This window comes from Pan troglodytes, chromosome 12, assembly GCF_028858775.2.
Source record: "Pan troglodytes isolate AG18354 chromosome 12, NHGRI_mPanTro3-v2.0_pri, whole genome shotgun sequence".
Taxonomy (NCBI): domain Eukaryota; kingdom Metazoa; phylum Chordata; class Mammalia; order Primates; family Hominidae; genus Pan; species Pan troglodytes.
In genome coordinates this window covers 102,225,336-102,243,410 of record NC_072410.2, presented here as the reverse complement: position 1 = coordinate 102,243,410, position 18,075 = coordinate 102,225,336, and the positions used below count along the sequence as shown (strand labels likewise).

Below are 18,075 nucleotides of genomic sequence, written 5' to 3'. Positions count from 1 at the left end.
ATTCCAGAGAAGTGATTTCATCCAAATATAGAGTAAGATATTCTTTTTATACTAAAATACATGTGGTTGTTTTATGAAAGATGAAGCAAAATCCATATTAAAAAACAACCATAAAACGTGGCATTCCAGAGAAACATCCAGCTTCACCACGGAGGCCACAGCACGGGGACCCGGGTGTGGGCTCCCCCTTCCAAGGAGTCTGGGAAGACCAGCCTCGCAGGCAGGTGCATTTGTTCATACAGGAGCCAGCCTGTCCCACAGGACGCTGCGAGTCCTCAGGGACCCAGGGCCAGGAGGGGGTCCCTGTGTGCAAAAGAAGAGGTGGGAGGAGTGGGCCCTGAGGGCGGGGGTGGGCAGGGCTTAGAAAAGCAGAGGGGCCTCCCGACAGAGGGGCTTCAGCCCTTAGAGAACCTTTTACTGGAATGGTACCCCAAAGCCCCCAGAAGCAGCTTCAGGGACCTTGCTCTGGGGCACGTATATAGGGGAAGTCTCCATAGAATAAAAGCTTTGTATATGTAGAAGTTCCTCAAGTTATTGCCTGTAATAGCAAAAACCTACAGAAAACCCCACCACGCCCACAAGCAGGGGCCTGGTAATGCCACTTACAGCCCATCGAGCTGAGAAACCAGCAGAGGAAGGAGGGAGAGTGCAGCTATTGATCTGGAAGGACCTAGAACATGTAAGCTGGAAAAAAGCAAATTCCAGAACGACACATAAGACAATCTCATTTTGGCAGTAAGATGTGAATATTCAAAGGTGCATTCAAAAATTCACAGGGAAAGGACTTTTATCTGTGTTTGCAATTTTTCTATACTAATTGTGTGTTATTTGAGTCACAATGAAAAAGGTTTCCCGCAGAGGATTTCCAGCATAAGGCAGAACTATTAGGGTAGAATGTCAATTTTCTCAGCACCGTGACATTCTAAAATAGAAACTTAAATACAAAACAGGGGCGACATGGAGCAGCAATCGGGACAGACCATAGGGTGAAAAAGCAGAGTACGAAAAGGCACGTGCATTGTGCCTGCGGTTGCATGGATGCTGCTGGGACGGGGTCAGAAGAGAGCCCCAGCAGATGGAGAGAGCGGTGGTGTTGGGATGGGCCTAAGTGAGGGCTTTTTCTATCTTTAATTGCTCTCTAATGGTGTAATAACGCTCTCTTGCCCCTAATCAAAACCAGGTTTAAAAGACAAAGAAAAGCCAGGCCGGCCTGGGCTCCGGCTTTGTGCTGGCGACTCCCACCCTCCCAGCAGCCCTGCCGTGGAGCAGCCCTTCAGCAGAGCAGCAGCGCCTCGCCGCGGCCACGGCGGGGAAGGACCGAGGCTGGTTGCATGAAAATGGTGGCTGCTCCAGGAGAGCCCAGAGCTAAGCCCAGACATGGGGCAGGGCAAGCTGGGAAACGGGTGCCGCTGCATCTGCACAGGAACCAAGCGCACGGGAGGGAGAGGGGTGCACAAACAGCCTCCCGAGAAGAACAGAAAGTCCCCCACCAAAGGGCAGGTGGGTGGCACCAAGAGAGATCAACAAGCCCACCTGGGTGTCTGTGAAAGGCCGAGGTGGAAACCCAACTTCAAGGTACGGCTCTGCCACACACACGGCTCTGGAACACACACGGCTCTGCCACACACACGGCTCTGGCCAAGATCCTGCTCAACTCCTTCCTCGATTTTACCATCTGTGAAAGGGGGATAATCCTGGGGCCCAGCCCGCCTCCCAGGCTGATAAAGACTGGACTGGAGATGGCGTGGGGTCCTGGCTCTGCCATCTGCAGGCTGCAGGAATGTGGACGAACCACCTGACCCTGAACTTGAGTTTCCCACCACACAGAAGAGGCTGATGCCAGTGCAGGCCTCCAGGGCTCCGTTTCTTGACCTGTGCCCACAGTGGATCCTGAAAGCAGTTTGGCGAGTCATGACCTTTCCAAACGTTGAAATAGAATAGAAAATATCCCAGTACAATACACGTAGTAAGGTTTTGTATGAGTTCTGGGAACTTTTGCTTCAGTTTTATGGGATGTTTATACATGTGTGTCCTGGGTCATGGCGTACCATATAGTTTTTACTATGGGTTGTAGCAAGTAGTTTCAGAAATGCTGTCTTACAGATATAATGAGATCATGCAAGCAAATGCTAACTTAGTTCCCAGCATTTCATAAAATCTCAAAAAATTTACTTATTATTCCTGACAGAGGTGATAACGTTGATTCATCAGCACCTTGTCACATGGGTCCTTAAAAAGAAACCCCAGCAGGTGAGGGTCTTAAGCCGGCGGGATTACTCTTAGGTGCTAGCTTTCCCAGGATTCAGGGGTGAGGGCCCCAGAGTACAGAGCTGGGGAGGGGGCTGGCCCCCCCCCCGCCCCGCCAAGGGGTCCCGGGATAGCTGACACATCTCCCCTGACAATCTGCTAATGAAGTAAGTAGGAAGTTCAAGGCAGCACTTGCCAGCCACAAAGAATATTTTCCTACCCAAAAAAGGAGCCGCTCTCCTAAGTGTGTTCTTCAGCCAAAGGTTGGCACAGACCACCAAAGTCCATCTCGGTTTGGCACTACGTGTGGTTACTCAGAACAACAGAGAATGTGAGTTCAAACAAAGCCTCACCCTTACCAAAATAAAGCCCAAGAAAGGCCTGCCGCGTTGGGCCAGGCTGATAAGGAGTGACTATTACAGGCTTGTCCCCACATCACCCACTACTCTGGCTGCCTCTCCCTCAGGGACGCTGACCCCACTCAAGGACAAGGCCAGCCACGGAGGGCCAGGAGGAGCGACTGCAGGGCACTTGCTGTGCCCAGGTGCCGCAGGACCCCAGATCTCAGGCCTGTTTCTGCTGCAGCTCCCTGAGCGCCACGTACCCTTTCCCAGTGCAAATCCTCACCCCTGGACGCTGGTCTCATGGCCACCCTGCAGCCCACCCTCCCATAACCCTCCCCACGAAGAAGGCCTTTCCAGAGTGGGCTGTGATTTTAGGAGAGAATTCTACATGCTGATGAAGTTGAACTTGCTTCTGCCTAATTTTTACTGGGCTCTAATTCCTTTCTGCGGCAGGACCTACAAGAGAGGACTCACTCATCTGGCGCCCAAGGGCTTTGGTAAACGGCTAAGAGACATTCGTTGTGGTAGAGAGCGGGGAGAACAGCACTCCTGGCCTGGTCTGATTCCATTGATGGGGCCATGATGATAGCTGATTGCTAAATTTACATAACTCAGTTCATCGTCACAGGAGCCCTAAGAGGTTGATACGACCATGAGTCCATTTTCACTGAGGAAAACCGAAGAAAAGAGATTGTAAATGGCCAGACATGTATGGCTGGTGAATGGCCCTGTGTGGAGGCAGGGCCAAGGTGAATGCTCCTTCTATGCAGATGATGCAGCCCAGAGAGCTGCAGCCACCTCTGCGAGTCCCACAGCTGGAAGGAGCACCCAGTCCTCCCACACCAGCCGGACGGGTCCGCAGCCTGCACTACTGAGCTGTCACAGGGGCCTCTACCAAGCCTCAGTGCAGAGCCACAAGTGGAGGACATCCTGTGACCCGGGAAGGGAGGCGACACCTAAGCCCAGCCCCAGAGACATGCACACCACCAAGGGCACGCAGAGAGCTACTTCCCCCAACACACCAGGCCAAGGCCTCGTGGCCCAGATACCTGCGAGGGGGCGACCTGGGAAGCTCAGGGCTTTTCTCAGATTCCAGGGAAGGGGGACGTCATCTCCAGAAAGCCTGGAATACACCAAACGGGCCCTCTCAACAACGGGAGACCAACCGCATAATGCCCAGAGGGTCCAGCGCCTCCTCCTCCTCCAAGGATTCCTCAGCATCCTCGCCCTTCGGGCTCTGGATGGGCGGACCCTCTTCCGCCACTTGGTCTTGCTGCTCAAAAAAGTCGAAAGCCTCTTCATCATTCCCTGTCTGACTGTCTGTGCCATCCAGGACAGAGGAATCTCTGCTGGTGAGCCCTGCAGCCCCTGGGGATCTGGTACCTGTGGAGGAAGACAGAAAAGAATGGACTTGGTAACCAACCCAGAGCCAGGGGAGGCATCTTGCCACACTGCACCCTCCCATGCCAGGATCTGAGGCCGAGGGCTTCCTGCAGCCTCCTGGGACCAAACTCGTCCCTCCTGGGACCTGAGCAGGATGGCGAGTCTGGGTGGATGGAAGGTGACCTCCGTTTCGGGGGCAGCCAAGTGCCTGCTGCAGCCCCCCAAGGGCTGACGGGCACCAAGGAAGCCTGGAGTGGAGTGGTCACAAGTAGGAGCTTCAGAGCAAGACAGGGGCAGCGGTTCCTGAACCCAAGGCCCAGAGCCTGTGTGCGCCGCAGGGATGGCCGCACCCTCCTCCCGGGTGAGCGGTGGGATACACCAGCCAGGGCACAGGGTGATTCAAAAAGAACCAGTACAGCCAGAACCATTTACGGTTGGAGGCACAGCAAGGAACTCTGCAGACAGAGACCTGCCCCGAGAGTCTGGGCACCTGGACTGTGGACTGGATCGGTGCCCAGGGTAAGCATGTGGAAGATTCCAGAACAAACGGTAATCACTCCATTACAAACTGGCTTAGATGAGCACTTCTTAAAGTGTGGTCTTCAGACAGAGAACGCCTCCTGTGTGACCACAATGAGGTAAGTAGAGAAAGGGAGAGCAAGCATCCAGAAACTTCATAGCATGCTGCCATCATCACAATACCCGAGTGTGCTTTTGTATTTGTGAAAGTATCCATCTGTGACAGGCTGGGAATAAAAGAGCTAGCCCTTGCCACAGATAGTTTGAGAAGCGTGGGCTCAGACTATTTGTTCATCTCTATCCAAGTGCTTACTGGGTAGTTTAAAACAACTGACTTTTAATAAAATCACCTTGTAGGTAAAAAACTTAGAGAGTGTCTGGCATACAGGACGCACTGAGTGATAATGACGATATTGTATTATGTGATGCTCTGTTATTTTACTTGGACAAATGTGAAAAGCCATTCAAAATCTCCCAAACCTTCAATTTCATGTCATAAGCATCTTACATTTAAACATCACAAAAGCCCTATGAGAGAGATCCCTACTGTACATCCATCTTGCAGATGAGCAAAGTGAGGCATAGAGCAGCTTGTGTTTCTATCCTGCCTCTCCACCAGAGAGGGGCTGGGATATCCTGAGCATCTCTTCCAGCGATGGCTGAGCTGGAACCTCTTGGCACAGTCTACCCAGCCCCAGAGACAGGCAAGGAAGGAAGGGTTGTGACCTTGGAACAACAAGGGCAGAAGAGAACCCAGACCCATGTGAGGGGCCCAACATGGCCACAGGACACCTGGGCTGTGCAGCTTGTCCAGTCCTAGGCCTGTGCATTCACCAGTTTTGCTTCTCTTCCCCACCTTTCACTTTAAATAATTTGTTTTATTTACAGTCAACTTTCTTTTGAAAACTTCCCTTCTGTCTTGTGGAACTAGGAGATCCACAGTAGCTGGGAAAGAGTTAAGCAGACGGATGTAAAGAGGGGAGAAGGGGTGGGAGTCCGGCACCAGCAGTGGTGAGAACCTGCCCTGCCCTGGGGGCATCTGTGAGACCAGGGCCTGCCCCACGGGGGTTCTGGGTTGACAGGACTAACCGAGGAGTGGGGTAAAATTGTAGCCACTATTTACTGTGTGGTTGTCTCTGTTCTAAGCACTTTGCATGTGTTAGCTCTGCAAATTCTCATAACGGCCTATCAGCCAGGCTACTCCCACCTTACAGATGAGAAAACTGAGGAGAGAAGACAGGGCCGGGACACCCATGGGAAGGGCTTGACGTCTCCACCACTGGGGGCAGGGGTGCTGGATCAATTCCTCAGCCCAGAGCTGTCCCCAAGACCCTCTCTGTGGGGGCACAGGTGAGAGGCACATGTCCCCAGGGGCAGGTCACCAGCCAGGCTGTGAGAACACAGCTTTCCCGGGATACTGCAGGTCCCTAGGGCTGGTTGGAGGAGGCAGAGGGGAGTGTGGGGTGTGTGTCAGGGGGTTGTATGTGGTGCATGGTTGGTCCGGGGGTGTCGGGCAAGCTCTAGGAATGGGGCTGGCCAGGAAGGCCATGGATGGGGTCACACTATGGAGAATGCCTGCTGTGTGAGCCCCCACCTGACAGCCAGACGTTCAGTCCCTCAAGGGTAGGCCTCCTTCTGCCCACCATCCAGCCAAGGATGTCAGCGAGGCCACCTGCCTCACCACCCTGGCTGAAGCCTCCAGGCTGCAGAGGCAGCTGTGGACATGCTCCCACCGGGGCATGGCAGCGGGGCCTAGTTCTGGGCCGGGGAGACCTGAGGGACATGGGGCAGAGCCTTGGGTACCTAAGAACTCTAGCAGCTCTGGGCTGCCTGCCAACTCGGCATCCTTGGAGACACAGCGCAGGATCTCATTGAACACGGCTCTCCTCTCCCGGATGTCAGACTCCCCAACAAACAGGACCTTCCTGGGGAGTGGGGGGAGGCTGGCTGCTGCATAACGACTGCTCAGTTTCTGGTAAAACTCCTCAATCTCGCTGTACTTTTTGGAGACCTGGAATGAGAGGAGCATGTGGTTTCCTGAGTGAAGAGTGGCAGGCAGTGCTCCTTTCTCACCCCGACCAGGGGTTCCCAAGGCCCAGCAGCCAAAGGAAGTGTGCCAGGTACGCCCATCTGCTGCCCCTCCGCCTGTCTCCCAGCCTCAGGCTCCAGTCCTTAACACGCCTGGCCGATAGCAGATTCAATAAAAACATCTTAGTGGCCCAGAGGAAAGATGCAATAACGGTGCCATTCTGGACGCTGTCACAGATCCAGGTAACAAGATTTGATACAGGGACCCCTGCCCAGCCTGCACGTGATCAGGGCCACTGTGTTCATTCCCAGCTTTCTGCATATCAGGAGGGTGATCTCACCGGCTGGCAGGTCATCTTCCTGCAACACCGTGAATCATCTGTTCTCAGCACCAACCTCATTCTCCCGTGAACCAGTGTGGCCTTCGGCGGGCCAGCCCATGCAAGCAGTGGAGACAGATATTTCCAAGGCTTGTTCTCTGCCCTGCGTCAGGCAGGACCTCTCTGCACGCAGGCACCCGAGTGAAGCAGGCCAGGACTCTTGCTGTCATCAGAAGGCAGCCTTGAGCGCCATCTGACTCAGAGAGGGCAGCACTCAGCTTCCCGTGGGGCCAGCGGCTGACTCCCGCTGCCTCCTTGGCCTCTCCCCACAGCTCCTGGAGAGCTAAGCCTTCACCCCTTCACTCACGGAGCTCTTGCTGCATGTTCACTCTGTACAGAGACATCCCAGCAGGCTCTCAGTCTCACAGTGGTTTCAGTGCCATCACCGTGTCTGTAACCATGTGGGTGCTCAGCGAAGTCACCTGCTGTATACACACACCATTGGCCTGGCACCTACCCTCACTCCTAGCTCCTCTATCACCTGCTGTATGCACACACCATCATCCTGGCACCTACCCTCACTCCTCGCTCCTCTGTGCTTTCCCCATAGACTGGGACTATCTCCCCCGACTGAAGTGTGGGTCACTCACTCTTATGCTCCCAGGCCCGGACTGTGCCCACGGTGTGCCTGGAGTGCTGGCGTGCAGGGGCTGCGGGCATCTGATGCCCTCGGGCTCGGGGAGATCCCTTGGTGCAGGGTGTGTCTGGAACACACATCCTTGGCTCCAGCAACACCACCCAGAATGCCCAGCCTGCGAAGGGTCAAGATACCAGGAGGCAGCTGGGGGGGATTTCAGAACCTCCAGTGGGGAGTCACCTGGGACAGGTGCTGCTTGCAGTTGTCAGCACAAGAGCCTGGCTCCAAACTTTCCTGAAAACAGCCCTCAGGGAAAGGCACACGGACCCCTTCCCAGAGCGATTGCTAACACAGGCTCCGACAGCAGCTGTGACTCCAGCCTGGCCTGCAGAGCAGGCCACGGTGGGGGCCGGGCGCCCCCTGCTGGCCCAACTGCTCCACTCAGGCTCAGACCACAGACCCAGCAATTCCAGGCTCGGGGAACCTCCATCTCCAGGGCACTGGCATCGTGAGTACCCCGGAGCTGTAGGCCTGGGCTCCCACCGCACCCAGGGCCCACGTCCATCAGGGGTTCAGGCAGGGCTTCTTGGGTGGGCATCTGTACCAGCAACAAGAGGAGGCCAAGTAAGAGACCCTGAGCAGAGGAAGCTCAAGGTTGAGAACTCACATTTATCTGGTGCCCCCGTGTGCCAGGCACTGCTGAGCACGGGGCAGATAGCCCTGTAACGTTAGTAAGCTTGTGGGTGTCTGCACTGCTAGCACATCCAAGAGCCTGCACAACCTCCACTGTGGTGCCCCCTCCTGGGGCTGTTTTACTCCATGGTAAGCAAATCAGTACACGTTTATATTAAAACACATATGCCCTTTTAAGTAGATACAAAATGCTCATTAATTCTTTGAGTTAAATCATGAAACATCAAAGAGACTTCAGGCTTGGAGGTATGTAACTTTAGGCTCCATCCTGAGATCCCATGGGGAGTAAAGGAGTTCTTTGCCCTCGCAAGTACTTTCAAATGTCTGACAAGCCCCTGCACGCACACACTCCACAAGGAGTGGGCGTCACTGGCTAGGAAAAAGTGGCACTAGTGTGATTCATGGAGGTGTTAAAACACCCTCATGTACACCTTGCATGTAAGGCCGGCCCTCTGCACAGAACCAAGTGGGCTGGGCGGCTGAAGCCCAAGCTTCCCAGAATGCTCCCTCCTTCATGCCCCGCAACATCAAGCTCAAATACTCTCCTCTTCTGCTCCTGTCTCTGAAAATGTGGGTGCATTGAGCTCCAACCTGGATCAAGTCAAATTACCAGAGCTGCAAAGCGCCCTGTGAAGCAGATTCACTCTCAGAGCAATGCAGGCCCAGAATCACCCCTGACATCACATGTTGCTTCTCACCAAGAGTCGGCCACAGAAGCAATCAAATGAAAAACAGCATTGCTATTCTAGACGCTTCTCATGACGTTGTTGAATGTCTCTTAAAATTGTGTGGCTGGGCGTGGGGGTTCACGCCTGTAATCCCAGTACTTTGGGAGGCTGACGCAGGAGGATTGCTTAAGCCCAGCTTGAGGAGTTTGAGACCAGCCTGGACAACATAACAAGACACTATGTCTACCAAAAAAATTAAAAAACAAAAAGCTGGGCATGGTGGTGTGTGCCTGTAGTCCTAGATACTTAGGAGGCTGAGGCAGGAGGATTGCTTGAGCCCAGGAGTTCCAGGCTTCAGTGAGCTATGATCACACTACTGCACTCCAGTCTGGGGAACAGAGGGATATCCTATCTCTTAAAAAAAGGAAACAATTGTGCTGTAAATTTCTCTTAAAATTTAGTGTCTCTTTCAACAGGTCACCAGAAAGATGCAACTCATCGTTTCCCTTTTTATCTTGGTTGCCAGGAGACTCCAAGCTAGCCCCGTGTCACTCCCTGCTGTACTTCGGGGTCTAGTTCATTTCACCTTTGTCCTAATAATCCTGGACCTGTGTCTCTTGGTCTCCAGCTGCAGGTCCTTTTCACAAGAGGCCAAATGGTAAATAATAAGCCAATGAGTGTGTGATCTCAACCCTCTTGAAATTCTCTCCTCCCTTAGCTCCTGTGACTCCATAGATACCCACCCAGTTCTCTCCTCTCTGCCTCAACTGCAGACTCCTCCTTCTCCCCAAGAGTCCCTGAACCCCTGGCATCCTCAGGATTTCCTCCTCAGCTCTTCCCTCTGCCTTCCACATCTGTTCTCTGGGCAACTTGATCCACTCCCAGATTTTTAATATCACCTCCAAGTTGATGACTCCCAAGCCTACATCTCAGGCCTGAGCTCGTCCCGAGCTCCAGCCTCATGTGTCCGTCCACGGGGCAGACACTTCACACTCCACATGCCCCCTAGATCTGCTCCTCCATCATATTCTTTATTTCAGTTGGTGGAAACAGTCAGCAAATGCGGTGCATGTTACCCCGTAAACATTTTCAACTCTCCCTTTCCCTTCCATACCAAGTGCAACTGGCCTGCTCCAAGCCCTTGATTTGGGAATGACCATATTGGCCATGTATCTGGGCTCCCTGACACCTGTTTTGTTCCTTCCAATCCAACTCCATGCTCTCAGCAGATTGGCTGGTTAAAGGCAAAAGGGTCCACGTCACTCCCCTGCTTAAAACTCTCCTTGGCTGCAGGTTAAGTCCAGGCTCCCGCAGACTCTCCACAATCTGGATCCTGCCTGTCACTCACCTTCATCTTCCCCACTTCCTCCCAGGACCACACTCAACTGTGCAGAGTTCCCACTCAATGTCCTATTTCCAACCTCCGTGCCTTTGCTTAGGATGTGTTGTCTGCCCGGGACACCCTTCTCACCTCTCCTGCTGAGCCCCATCTGTTCCTCAAAACACAGCTCAGCCACCGCCTCTTCCAAGAAGTTTCCCCAGGGTCAGTTAGGTGCCCCTTCTCTATACCCCCAGAGCCCCCCAGGTGCTCCTGTCCCCATCTGTATCTGTCTCTTTAGAGGTCTGCCTCTCCACGGACTGAGAGCGTCTGATTCACCCTGTGTCCCTTCTGTCTAGCATGGTCTGGTACTCCAGGCCCTGAGCAAGCAACAGACAGAGAAGCACCTGCTCTGGATGCTACCTGAACCCTGGTGGGCAGATGTGTCTGCCCGCCCGGACCCCGGGCACTCTCGAAACATCCTGGCCAGAGCCTCCGGCTCACCAAGAACTGGACGACATCCTCGGGCCTGTGCTTGGCCGACTTGAACGCAGCCAGACGGGTCACCACCAGGATCTGGTACTCCACGTGTCCAGACATCATCTTGCCCCGTACCTCCTGGTGCTGGGGCACAGTCAGGTCGAGGCCAGTGTGGGCATTCTGAAGTCGCCTGCCAGAGGAAAAGAAGGCAGGTGGGGTTCAGGGTCAAGGCAGTAGGCTTCCCGAGCAAAGTGCAGGCAGGGCCTCCGGGTGCCTGGCAGGCCTGGGTGCCAGGTGACTCTGCTGGCTGTCCTCAGTGGTCACTGCTCCAGGCCACTCATCCCGCCACACCAGCCCTCATAAGCCTGGCTTCCCAGGCCTCGAGGCCTCGGGCCTGGTCCTGCCTTTGGGTTGCTCAGGGACAAAGGTCTGCTCCCTGCAGGAAAACAGGAAAGGATGGGGCTTGTTGAAAGGGATCAACACAAACTCTGTGCAGAATGGGTGGGAGCAGCATCCTAGGGCCTCTACTCAGACCAAGGAACATGCCTGGGGCTGCAGGGACAACATGGGATTGAAATCCCAGCTGGAGACAGGCACCTCTCTTTGGCTAATGGGCAGGAGGGCTGCTACAGGCAACCTGGGGGGGACACAGGATGAGCACTGGAGGCAGGACCCTTGTGACCCACTGTGGCCCAGAGAGGCACTGATAGGCCCGTCCCTCATCTGGGCAGTCGATGCTGCCCCTCGAGGTGTGGAGAGGATGCATCGGCAAAACATCACCGCTCTTGGAGACTTGTAAAATGCAATTCGAATATAATGAATTGTATGATGAGCAAAGAAGTGATGAGATGTTTTTCTTGAAGTGGAAAAAGTTATTAAATACATCCCTCATCCTACGTAAGGTGAGACACAGACCTGTGCAGACTAACATCCCTCACGCAAACACCTCTCGCAGGACATGTGGGGCACCCTCTGAGCAGCTCTGACCATCGAGGTGAGACCTCCTGTGTGCCGGGCAGGACCCTGAAAACACGGGAGGAGCTTCTGGAGCTTAACTTGTGTCTGGGGCAAGGCCCTTCCCTCTCTGGAATTATACCCCAATCCATCAAATCCCCCTGCCCCAGCACTCCTCCCACACGGACCCCTCACATCCCACGCTAGGCCACGCTGTCACCAGCACAACGCTGCTTCTCACCAACTGGTGAGGCCTACAGTGATGCGCCTCCTATGCCATGTGTGACACCCAATGACTGCGTGCTGTACACACAAGGAATATCCTCCCGCGGCGTAGGGCACCCCAGGCAACCTGCCTTCAGGTGGTGAAAAGTGCAGCAAGGGCCGAATGGGCACTGGGAGGTTCACACGCACAGCCAGCCCTCTGCCAACGGCACCGAGTTCACGCAGTGTGCACGCGCGGCCTGGTGTCACCCACGGTGTCACTGCCACCAGTGTGGAGGAGGAAGGTGAGGCTGGATGCTGAGGGGAGACGCGCTGGGCTCTAGGGATGCACCTGTGTGAAGTCACTTCCGCCTCCTGCAGCCCTGCGAAGGAGCTCTGCTACCCAGACCCACTTAAAATACAGGGAAACAGACCCCTAAAGGGAAAGTGCCTGCCCAGGTCTCACCCGGCATGAGGTGGAGCTGCGTTCAATCCCAGGCAGCTGCTCCAGAGCCCAGGTGGCCTCTTATGGGGCAGGCATGAGAAAGAAGCCAGGCATCATTTCTTTAGGATCATGATGAAAACGAGGCACAGGGGGGTGAAAGTGACAAGAAGGGCAGTGCCTGAGCTGCGGGGAGGTCCTCTCAGGGGTGGGAAAGGGATGGAGCAGACCCAGATGGGCACCTCCCACGATCCAGCTCCCTCACAGCACCCCACATCCAATGGTTCTCTGACCACGCCAGAACCCACAATCCATAACCCCACCCCTTTTCCAGGGTCCCATTCCATTGCTGGAATCCCTCTGCCTTATGCCCAGCTCCCCTGACTTCTTACCCAGAGCTGAGCTGGCCTGGTCAAAGCCCACTTCTCCAGTTCTCTGCTTCCTTCACCCTGTGCCCAAGTGGCTCAACGTGACTGGGGACAGACATGGTGTAAACATGCAGCCTGATCCCATTGAAATTCATGGCTGCAGACTTGAAGGCACAGCACCACACCAGGCTTGGCAACCCTACCTTGCCCTAGATGTGGGGTTCTCAAAGTGTGGTCCCTGGATCAGGATCAGCATCGCCTGGGAACTTGTAAGAAAGGCATGTTCGGGCCTAGGGTGGCCAGCCATCTTGTTTTCTTAGTAAGCCCTCCGGCGAGTCTGATGCACCTGGGCCTACTCCATCACCCTCCCACTTCCCTGAACCCATAGGAAAACTTTCTCTACAGGGTCAGATAGCAAATATTTCAGGCTGTGTAGGGTATCTGGTCTCTGCTGCAGTTGCTACGGAGAGTACATAAACAAATGGGGGTGTGGTGGGCAGGATGTGCCCTAGACCAAGCTTCTCCAACGGTAATGTGCGTGCAACCCCCTGGGGATCCTGTTAATATGCAGATTCTGGTTCTGCAGGCCCGGGGTGTGCCCTCACCATCTCTAGTAAATTCCCAAGTGATGTGGACACTGCTGGGTACTGTTCCAGAGACCATCGGAGAGCATCCTGGGCTTCGCTGTCACATCTGCCCATCAGCCTGCAGCTGCTCCCTGATAGCTGCCCTCTCCTGGGACTGTAGACAAACTGGCTGGCTGCTCCTAAGGCCAACCTTCTATCAGGGCAGCGGCTCCGAGGCCCTCCCACCTACTGAAGGACATAGCTGCTGCAGCTCACCCCTCTTTTTCGCACCATCGATTTTCCTTCCTTACTGGCCCACGCTTATTAGCATGCAACCATGCTCTGACCACTCATGTAACAAAAGCTGTGCTTTGACCCGACATTCCCCTTGCTCCGTTTCCCTCCAGCACTCCTCAACAGAGGGCCCCATATTCATGGGTTCCTCTCCTCCTGTTTGATCTTGAACCCTTTCCAGCCAGACTTTGGTCCTCATCATGCAACAAACTGCCCACGCCCAGGTCACCTGCGACCTCCGTGTGGTTAAATCCAAAGGTGAATCCTCATTTCTCCTCTGGTCTGACTTGTCAGCAGCAGTGGGCACAGTCAGCCACTCCCCTCCTTCAAGCTCTGCCTTCACTGGTGGCTGGAGCACCCCCTCACTCTTGGTTCTTCTCTGCCCACCCTGGCCACTCTTGCTCAAACAGGAGGAGAGGAACTGCTTTGGATGGTTCCCCTTGATAGCATCCAGAGCACCCTCCTTCTTCCTCTCACTGTACCCCTCCCCAGGTGATCTCATCCAGGCTCCAGGCTTTAAATACCATTTCCGAGCCAATGGCTCCCCAACTCCCATCTTTAGCTCACTCTCCCCTCACAGCCAGCCTCCTTCCAGCTGCCTGACATCCCCACTGGGCTGTCAACAAGCTTCTCAAAACTCACCTGTCTACACAAATGCTGCTCCTACCTCTCCCCAAGCCTGCTAAAGGGCAGCCTCATTCTTCCAGCATCTTAGGCTGAGAGACTTGCCGTTAGTCTTAACTTCTCTTCTTGTTCTCACACCCCATATCCAAGCATCAGCAAACCCGAAAGCTCAATCTTCAAAATATATCGAGAACCCAAACATTTCTCACCCTCACGGCCGCCATCACCCCGGGCCAAGCCACCACCGGCTCTACGTGGAATCCTACAAGCCTGTCCGGAATGCTCAGCTGGGCCACTGCCCATGCTCAGCATAGCAGCCAAAGGATCTCTATAAACCAGAAGTTGGGTCCTATTGCACTTGAAATTAAATCTGATGGCCCCTCCACAGCCTTCTCGGCCTTTCCTGATCATCTCTCACTCCCAAGCTTGCCTCTTCACCGCATCACCTAACACTCTCCCTGGGCTCACTCCACTCCAGCATACCAGCCTCGGGACCCTGGCTCCTGCTGTCCTGTCCTCCCAGTACACACCTTTCCAAGATTTCTTTTTCATGGCTCTCTCCCTCATGGAGCTTGTCCGGGATCTGCCCAGGGGCCACTCCATCAGAAAGACGCCTCTTGACCACACCATAGAAAATAGCATACGTGCCTCCTACCACTCTATCGCCCCCACTGTTTTGTTTTCCTTCATAGCATGTATCATCCCTGACATGTAGTAGATTTGCCCACTGGGCCTGGGCCCTCATTAAAGCTCTACGAGAGGGACTTGTTTGTCTCCTAGAACTAGGGCCAGTACCCGGTACAGAGAAGGCTCTCGATAAACACCTTCTGGCTGAATTCAAGCTTGAGTGCATGTGGCAATGACATGTGGGAGGAGATCGGGCTGGAAAGAGGAGCTGGGGTGCGACTGGGAAGGGCCGGCCTTGCTGCTAGGCTAAGGCGTTTGGACTCACCCTGCAGGCAAGATCCTTGGGTGTGCTGGTGCCCTCAGCAAGAAATGAGCCTGACTCATGTGGCCTTACCACCGCCAGCGCCCCCACATCTGTTAACAAGCCACGTCCAGGCTGTGCAGCGGGGCAGGGAGGGAAGCCACCCACCCCTTCCCAAGCACCCAGCACCAAAGTCACACCCCATCCATCTGCACATGGCTGAGGGGCATATACTACTGACGTTGCTCATGCCTGCCAATCTGAAACCTCCAATTCACAGAAAAGGAAACTGAGGCTTGGTGAGAGGAGGTGACGTAAGTGGCAGTAGGGAAACCTCTTCCGCCCATGAAGATACAACTGTAACCACACTTGATCATGAAAGACCAAGCAGCCTCCGACATCAAGGTTTACAAAAGGAATCATACATTTCTAGACCTGAAGTCACGGGGAATTCCTGATTACAACTGGAAGATCAACAGTTGGCTGGGTAACACGTTCATTTATGTCATAAATTGGCATCTTAGCCTAAGACTTTGTGTAGGGAGAGCAAGGGTGAAGTGTATGAAAATATTTGAAGTAAGTCACTTTACAGCGTTTTAAAGGCGGAAAGAAGTAAAAGCACGTGCCTCCCAGCCTTGCCAGGATCCACCTTGGGCTGGGTCCTCCAGGTCTCCATCAGGGCCGACCCACTCTGCATCCTCCGCCAGGACGCCTCCAAGGCCTTTGCTGTAACTTGCGCTCTCCTGAGCTGCCTCGCAAGCAGCAACGACCTCTCCCTGGTCTCTCATCAAACTCATCCTCCCAGAAACCGGGTTCCTGCCCTGTACTGTGTTCCCATGGCAACCTGAGCTTACTACCCGCTGCTGGCATCACCCCCTCTCCGCTGCAGCCCCCTGCAGGGCGAGCCTGTCTGATTCGCCTCTGTCCCCAGTGCCCAGCACCGGGCCTGGGACTCAGGGAGCGCTGAAAGGATGGGGAACTAGATTTTCGGGCTCAAAAGAGAAGAACCCAAGGCGGTAGGAAAGGAGAGCAGAGTCCCCACTGCGCCCGCCTGCACTGAACCAGTCAGTCCCAGGGCTCCCGCTGTCTTTGGCTAGTTCTCTACCCTCTAGAGGGCCTCGGTTTCCTCATCTGTAAATCGGAGGCGCCACCTCTCCTGCAGGGAGGTGCAGGGGCCCAGCCCGGATAAGCCACCGAGGGCGCTGGGGAGACCTGCACCAGGTCCCTGGCCTAGGAGGCGGCCGCCTCCCCCCGCCTCTCCGCCCGGGCGCCCCGGACTGCGAGCTGTGCGGTGTGGGGCGCGGGGGTCTGGCTCACCTGGAGGTGACGAGCACCGCCGGGGACTGCATGACGGCGGCGGGGGCTCCGGGCGGGGCGCGCAGTCACGGGACCCGGCAGTGCCCGCGTCACCGCGTCCCCGCCCCGCCTCCCGCCGCCCTGGCCTGCCCCCTGGTGGCAGTGGCCGTGCAGTTCGCGCCTGTGGCCAGAGGCGGGGCGGAAGCGCGGCTGGGCGGGTCCCGCACGGTCGCCGTCCGCCTGCGCTGCTCGGAGCTCCCGGAGCACCCGGGCTGAGCCGCGCCCGCCGCAACCACCTAGAAGCCCAGCCTGGCCCTGGCACACGGTGAACCTTAATCGGTGTGTCTGTTTTGCGCTAAAGTTTAGCCGTTAGAGAGACGGGACTCTGCTGTTTCCGCCGCCAGTCCCCATTACAAAACCACTCCCCCTCTGCCCCAAGACCATTTCATTCAACCGATCGGTCAACAAATATTTACCAAGCTGGGGCTCTGTCCAGGCTTCGTGGGGGTCTTCTTCAAGCTGCACAGTGAACGCCACGCAGCAGCCCAGTCCCCTTGAGCTTGCTGCCTCCAGCTAGCTCGCCTATCTGGTTCCTACTGCCTGCCCGCTCCATAAATGGCAGGCACTCTCCCGACAGGGGATCTTTAGAGAGGCACCCTCTGCTGCTTGGCAGAGCCCTGGTGGAGGCCTCCCGGGGCCGGGCCTGCCTGGGATGGCTGCACTTGGGTCCCCAGCTGGAGCAGGGCAACGGGGTCCAGGAGCCAGTTCCCCTCAGAAGGGGAACGTACAGACATGCAGAGCCTAACAGACCCACTCATTTTAGATTCACCTCTCCATGGGGTGAGGAACAGAGAGATCGTATCACCTGCCAACGTAGCCCAGGGAAAGAAAAGCTGAGTCTGCAAACAGGGCCAGCAGAAGGTGCAAACTGCTGCCCCTATTCTGTTACTCTCTCCACCCAGAGCCCCAGTGACAAAAAGCAAGAGAAGCTGGGCTTAACTGTACCAGAATTCACGGCAGGGCGATGTCAGCCATGTTTCCTGAGCCTATCAACCACCGCCACCAGCATCACCAACAATATCTACCTGTATTTACAGATTTTAGTGAAGAAATCCTACAGTAAAAGATTTTGAAAAATGACTTTCCCCAATGTATCTCTTGAATAAATACGGACATTGATATGCCTTATAATTTGTCTCAGATTTGTTTATAGCCAAGATGAGCAATCATGAATGAAGTATGACAACGAATGAAAGTTCTGAGGGAGACCCTTGAAGGCTGCAGTGAAGAGCTGGGATGATGGCGGGAACCCCTGTCTGCTCTGCTGCTCATCGGCCTGTCCGTCTGCAGGGCCGTGTTCGTGGCTGCAAATGGTCCTCCGTGTTTTGTTTAAATTGGCACACCCTACTTTAGAGAAAGGGAGTTCAGGGTCTGGACAGAAAGCAGTATAGGCTTCAGCATTCCAGGAGTCTGAGTGTAGTGCCAGGCAGTCGAGCAGTCACCATTGCACTCACATTTATCCAACAGACAGAAACACAGTGAATAAGACACTTTAGATGCCTTCAATGGACTTCTTTGCCCTCCTACGTGGGGAGTGGGTGGGGGTCTGGAAAGGCTTTCTAAAGGAGCCGAAGTCCAAGGGAAAACCTGAAGAAATATGGATAGAATAGATTAGAAGGAATGTCACGTGCAAAGCCCTAGCGACGGGCTAGGAACACCAGGGAACAGGGGGAAGAGGCCAGCAGGAGCCAGGGTGTGGACA

General features: G+C 54.9%; 1 protein-coding gene and 2 long non-coding RNA genes across 5 annotated transcripts in view; 1 reads left to right on the top strand and 2 right to left on the bottom strand.

Annotated features, from left to right (window-relative positions):
- Positions 1–16,834, bottom strand: part of HS1BP3 (HCLS1 binding protein 3) — a 33,551-nt gene extending 16,717 nt beyond the window's left edge. The window contains exons 1-4 of one of the 3 annotated variants that reach the window (XM_063789243.1): positions 16,790–16,834; positions 10,662–10,827; positions 6,297–6,504; positions 3,758–3,974 (exon numbers count right to left, since the gene is read on the bottom strand). In XM_063789243.1, coding sequence (XP_063645313.1) covers positions 3,758–3,974; positions 6,297–6,504; positions 10,662–10,760 — 524 coding nt within the window. In that variant the 5' untranslated portion in view covers positions 10,761–10,827; positions 16,790–16,834. Of the gene's footprint in view, positions 1–3,757; positions 3,975–6,296; positions 6,505–10,661; positions 11,074–16,334; positions 16,452–16,789 lie in introns of those variants that run through there. The other 2 variants (XM_001141474.7, XM_063789242.1) reach the window with 2 other exon arrangements.
- On the bottom strand, positions 29–3,634 carry LOC107973090 (uncharacterized). The gene is made up of 2 exons (XR_008546188.1): positions 1,534–3,634; positions 29–684 (listed from the first exon to the last, which is right to left on the bottom strand). It is a non-coding gene; the product is annotated as an uncharacterized LOC107973090 (long non-coding RNA).
- LOC112208155 (uncharacterized) lies at positions 16,480–17,504 on the top strand. The gene is made up of 2 exons (XR_002942493.3): positions 16,480–16,652; positions 17,276–17,504. It is a non-coding gene; the product is annotated as an uncharacterized LOC112208155 (long non-coding RNA).
- The last annotated feature ends 571 nt before the right edge of the window (positions 17,505–18,075 follow it).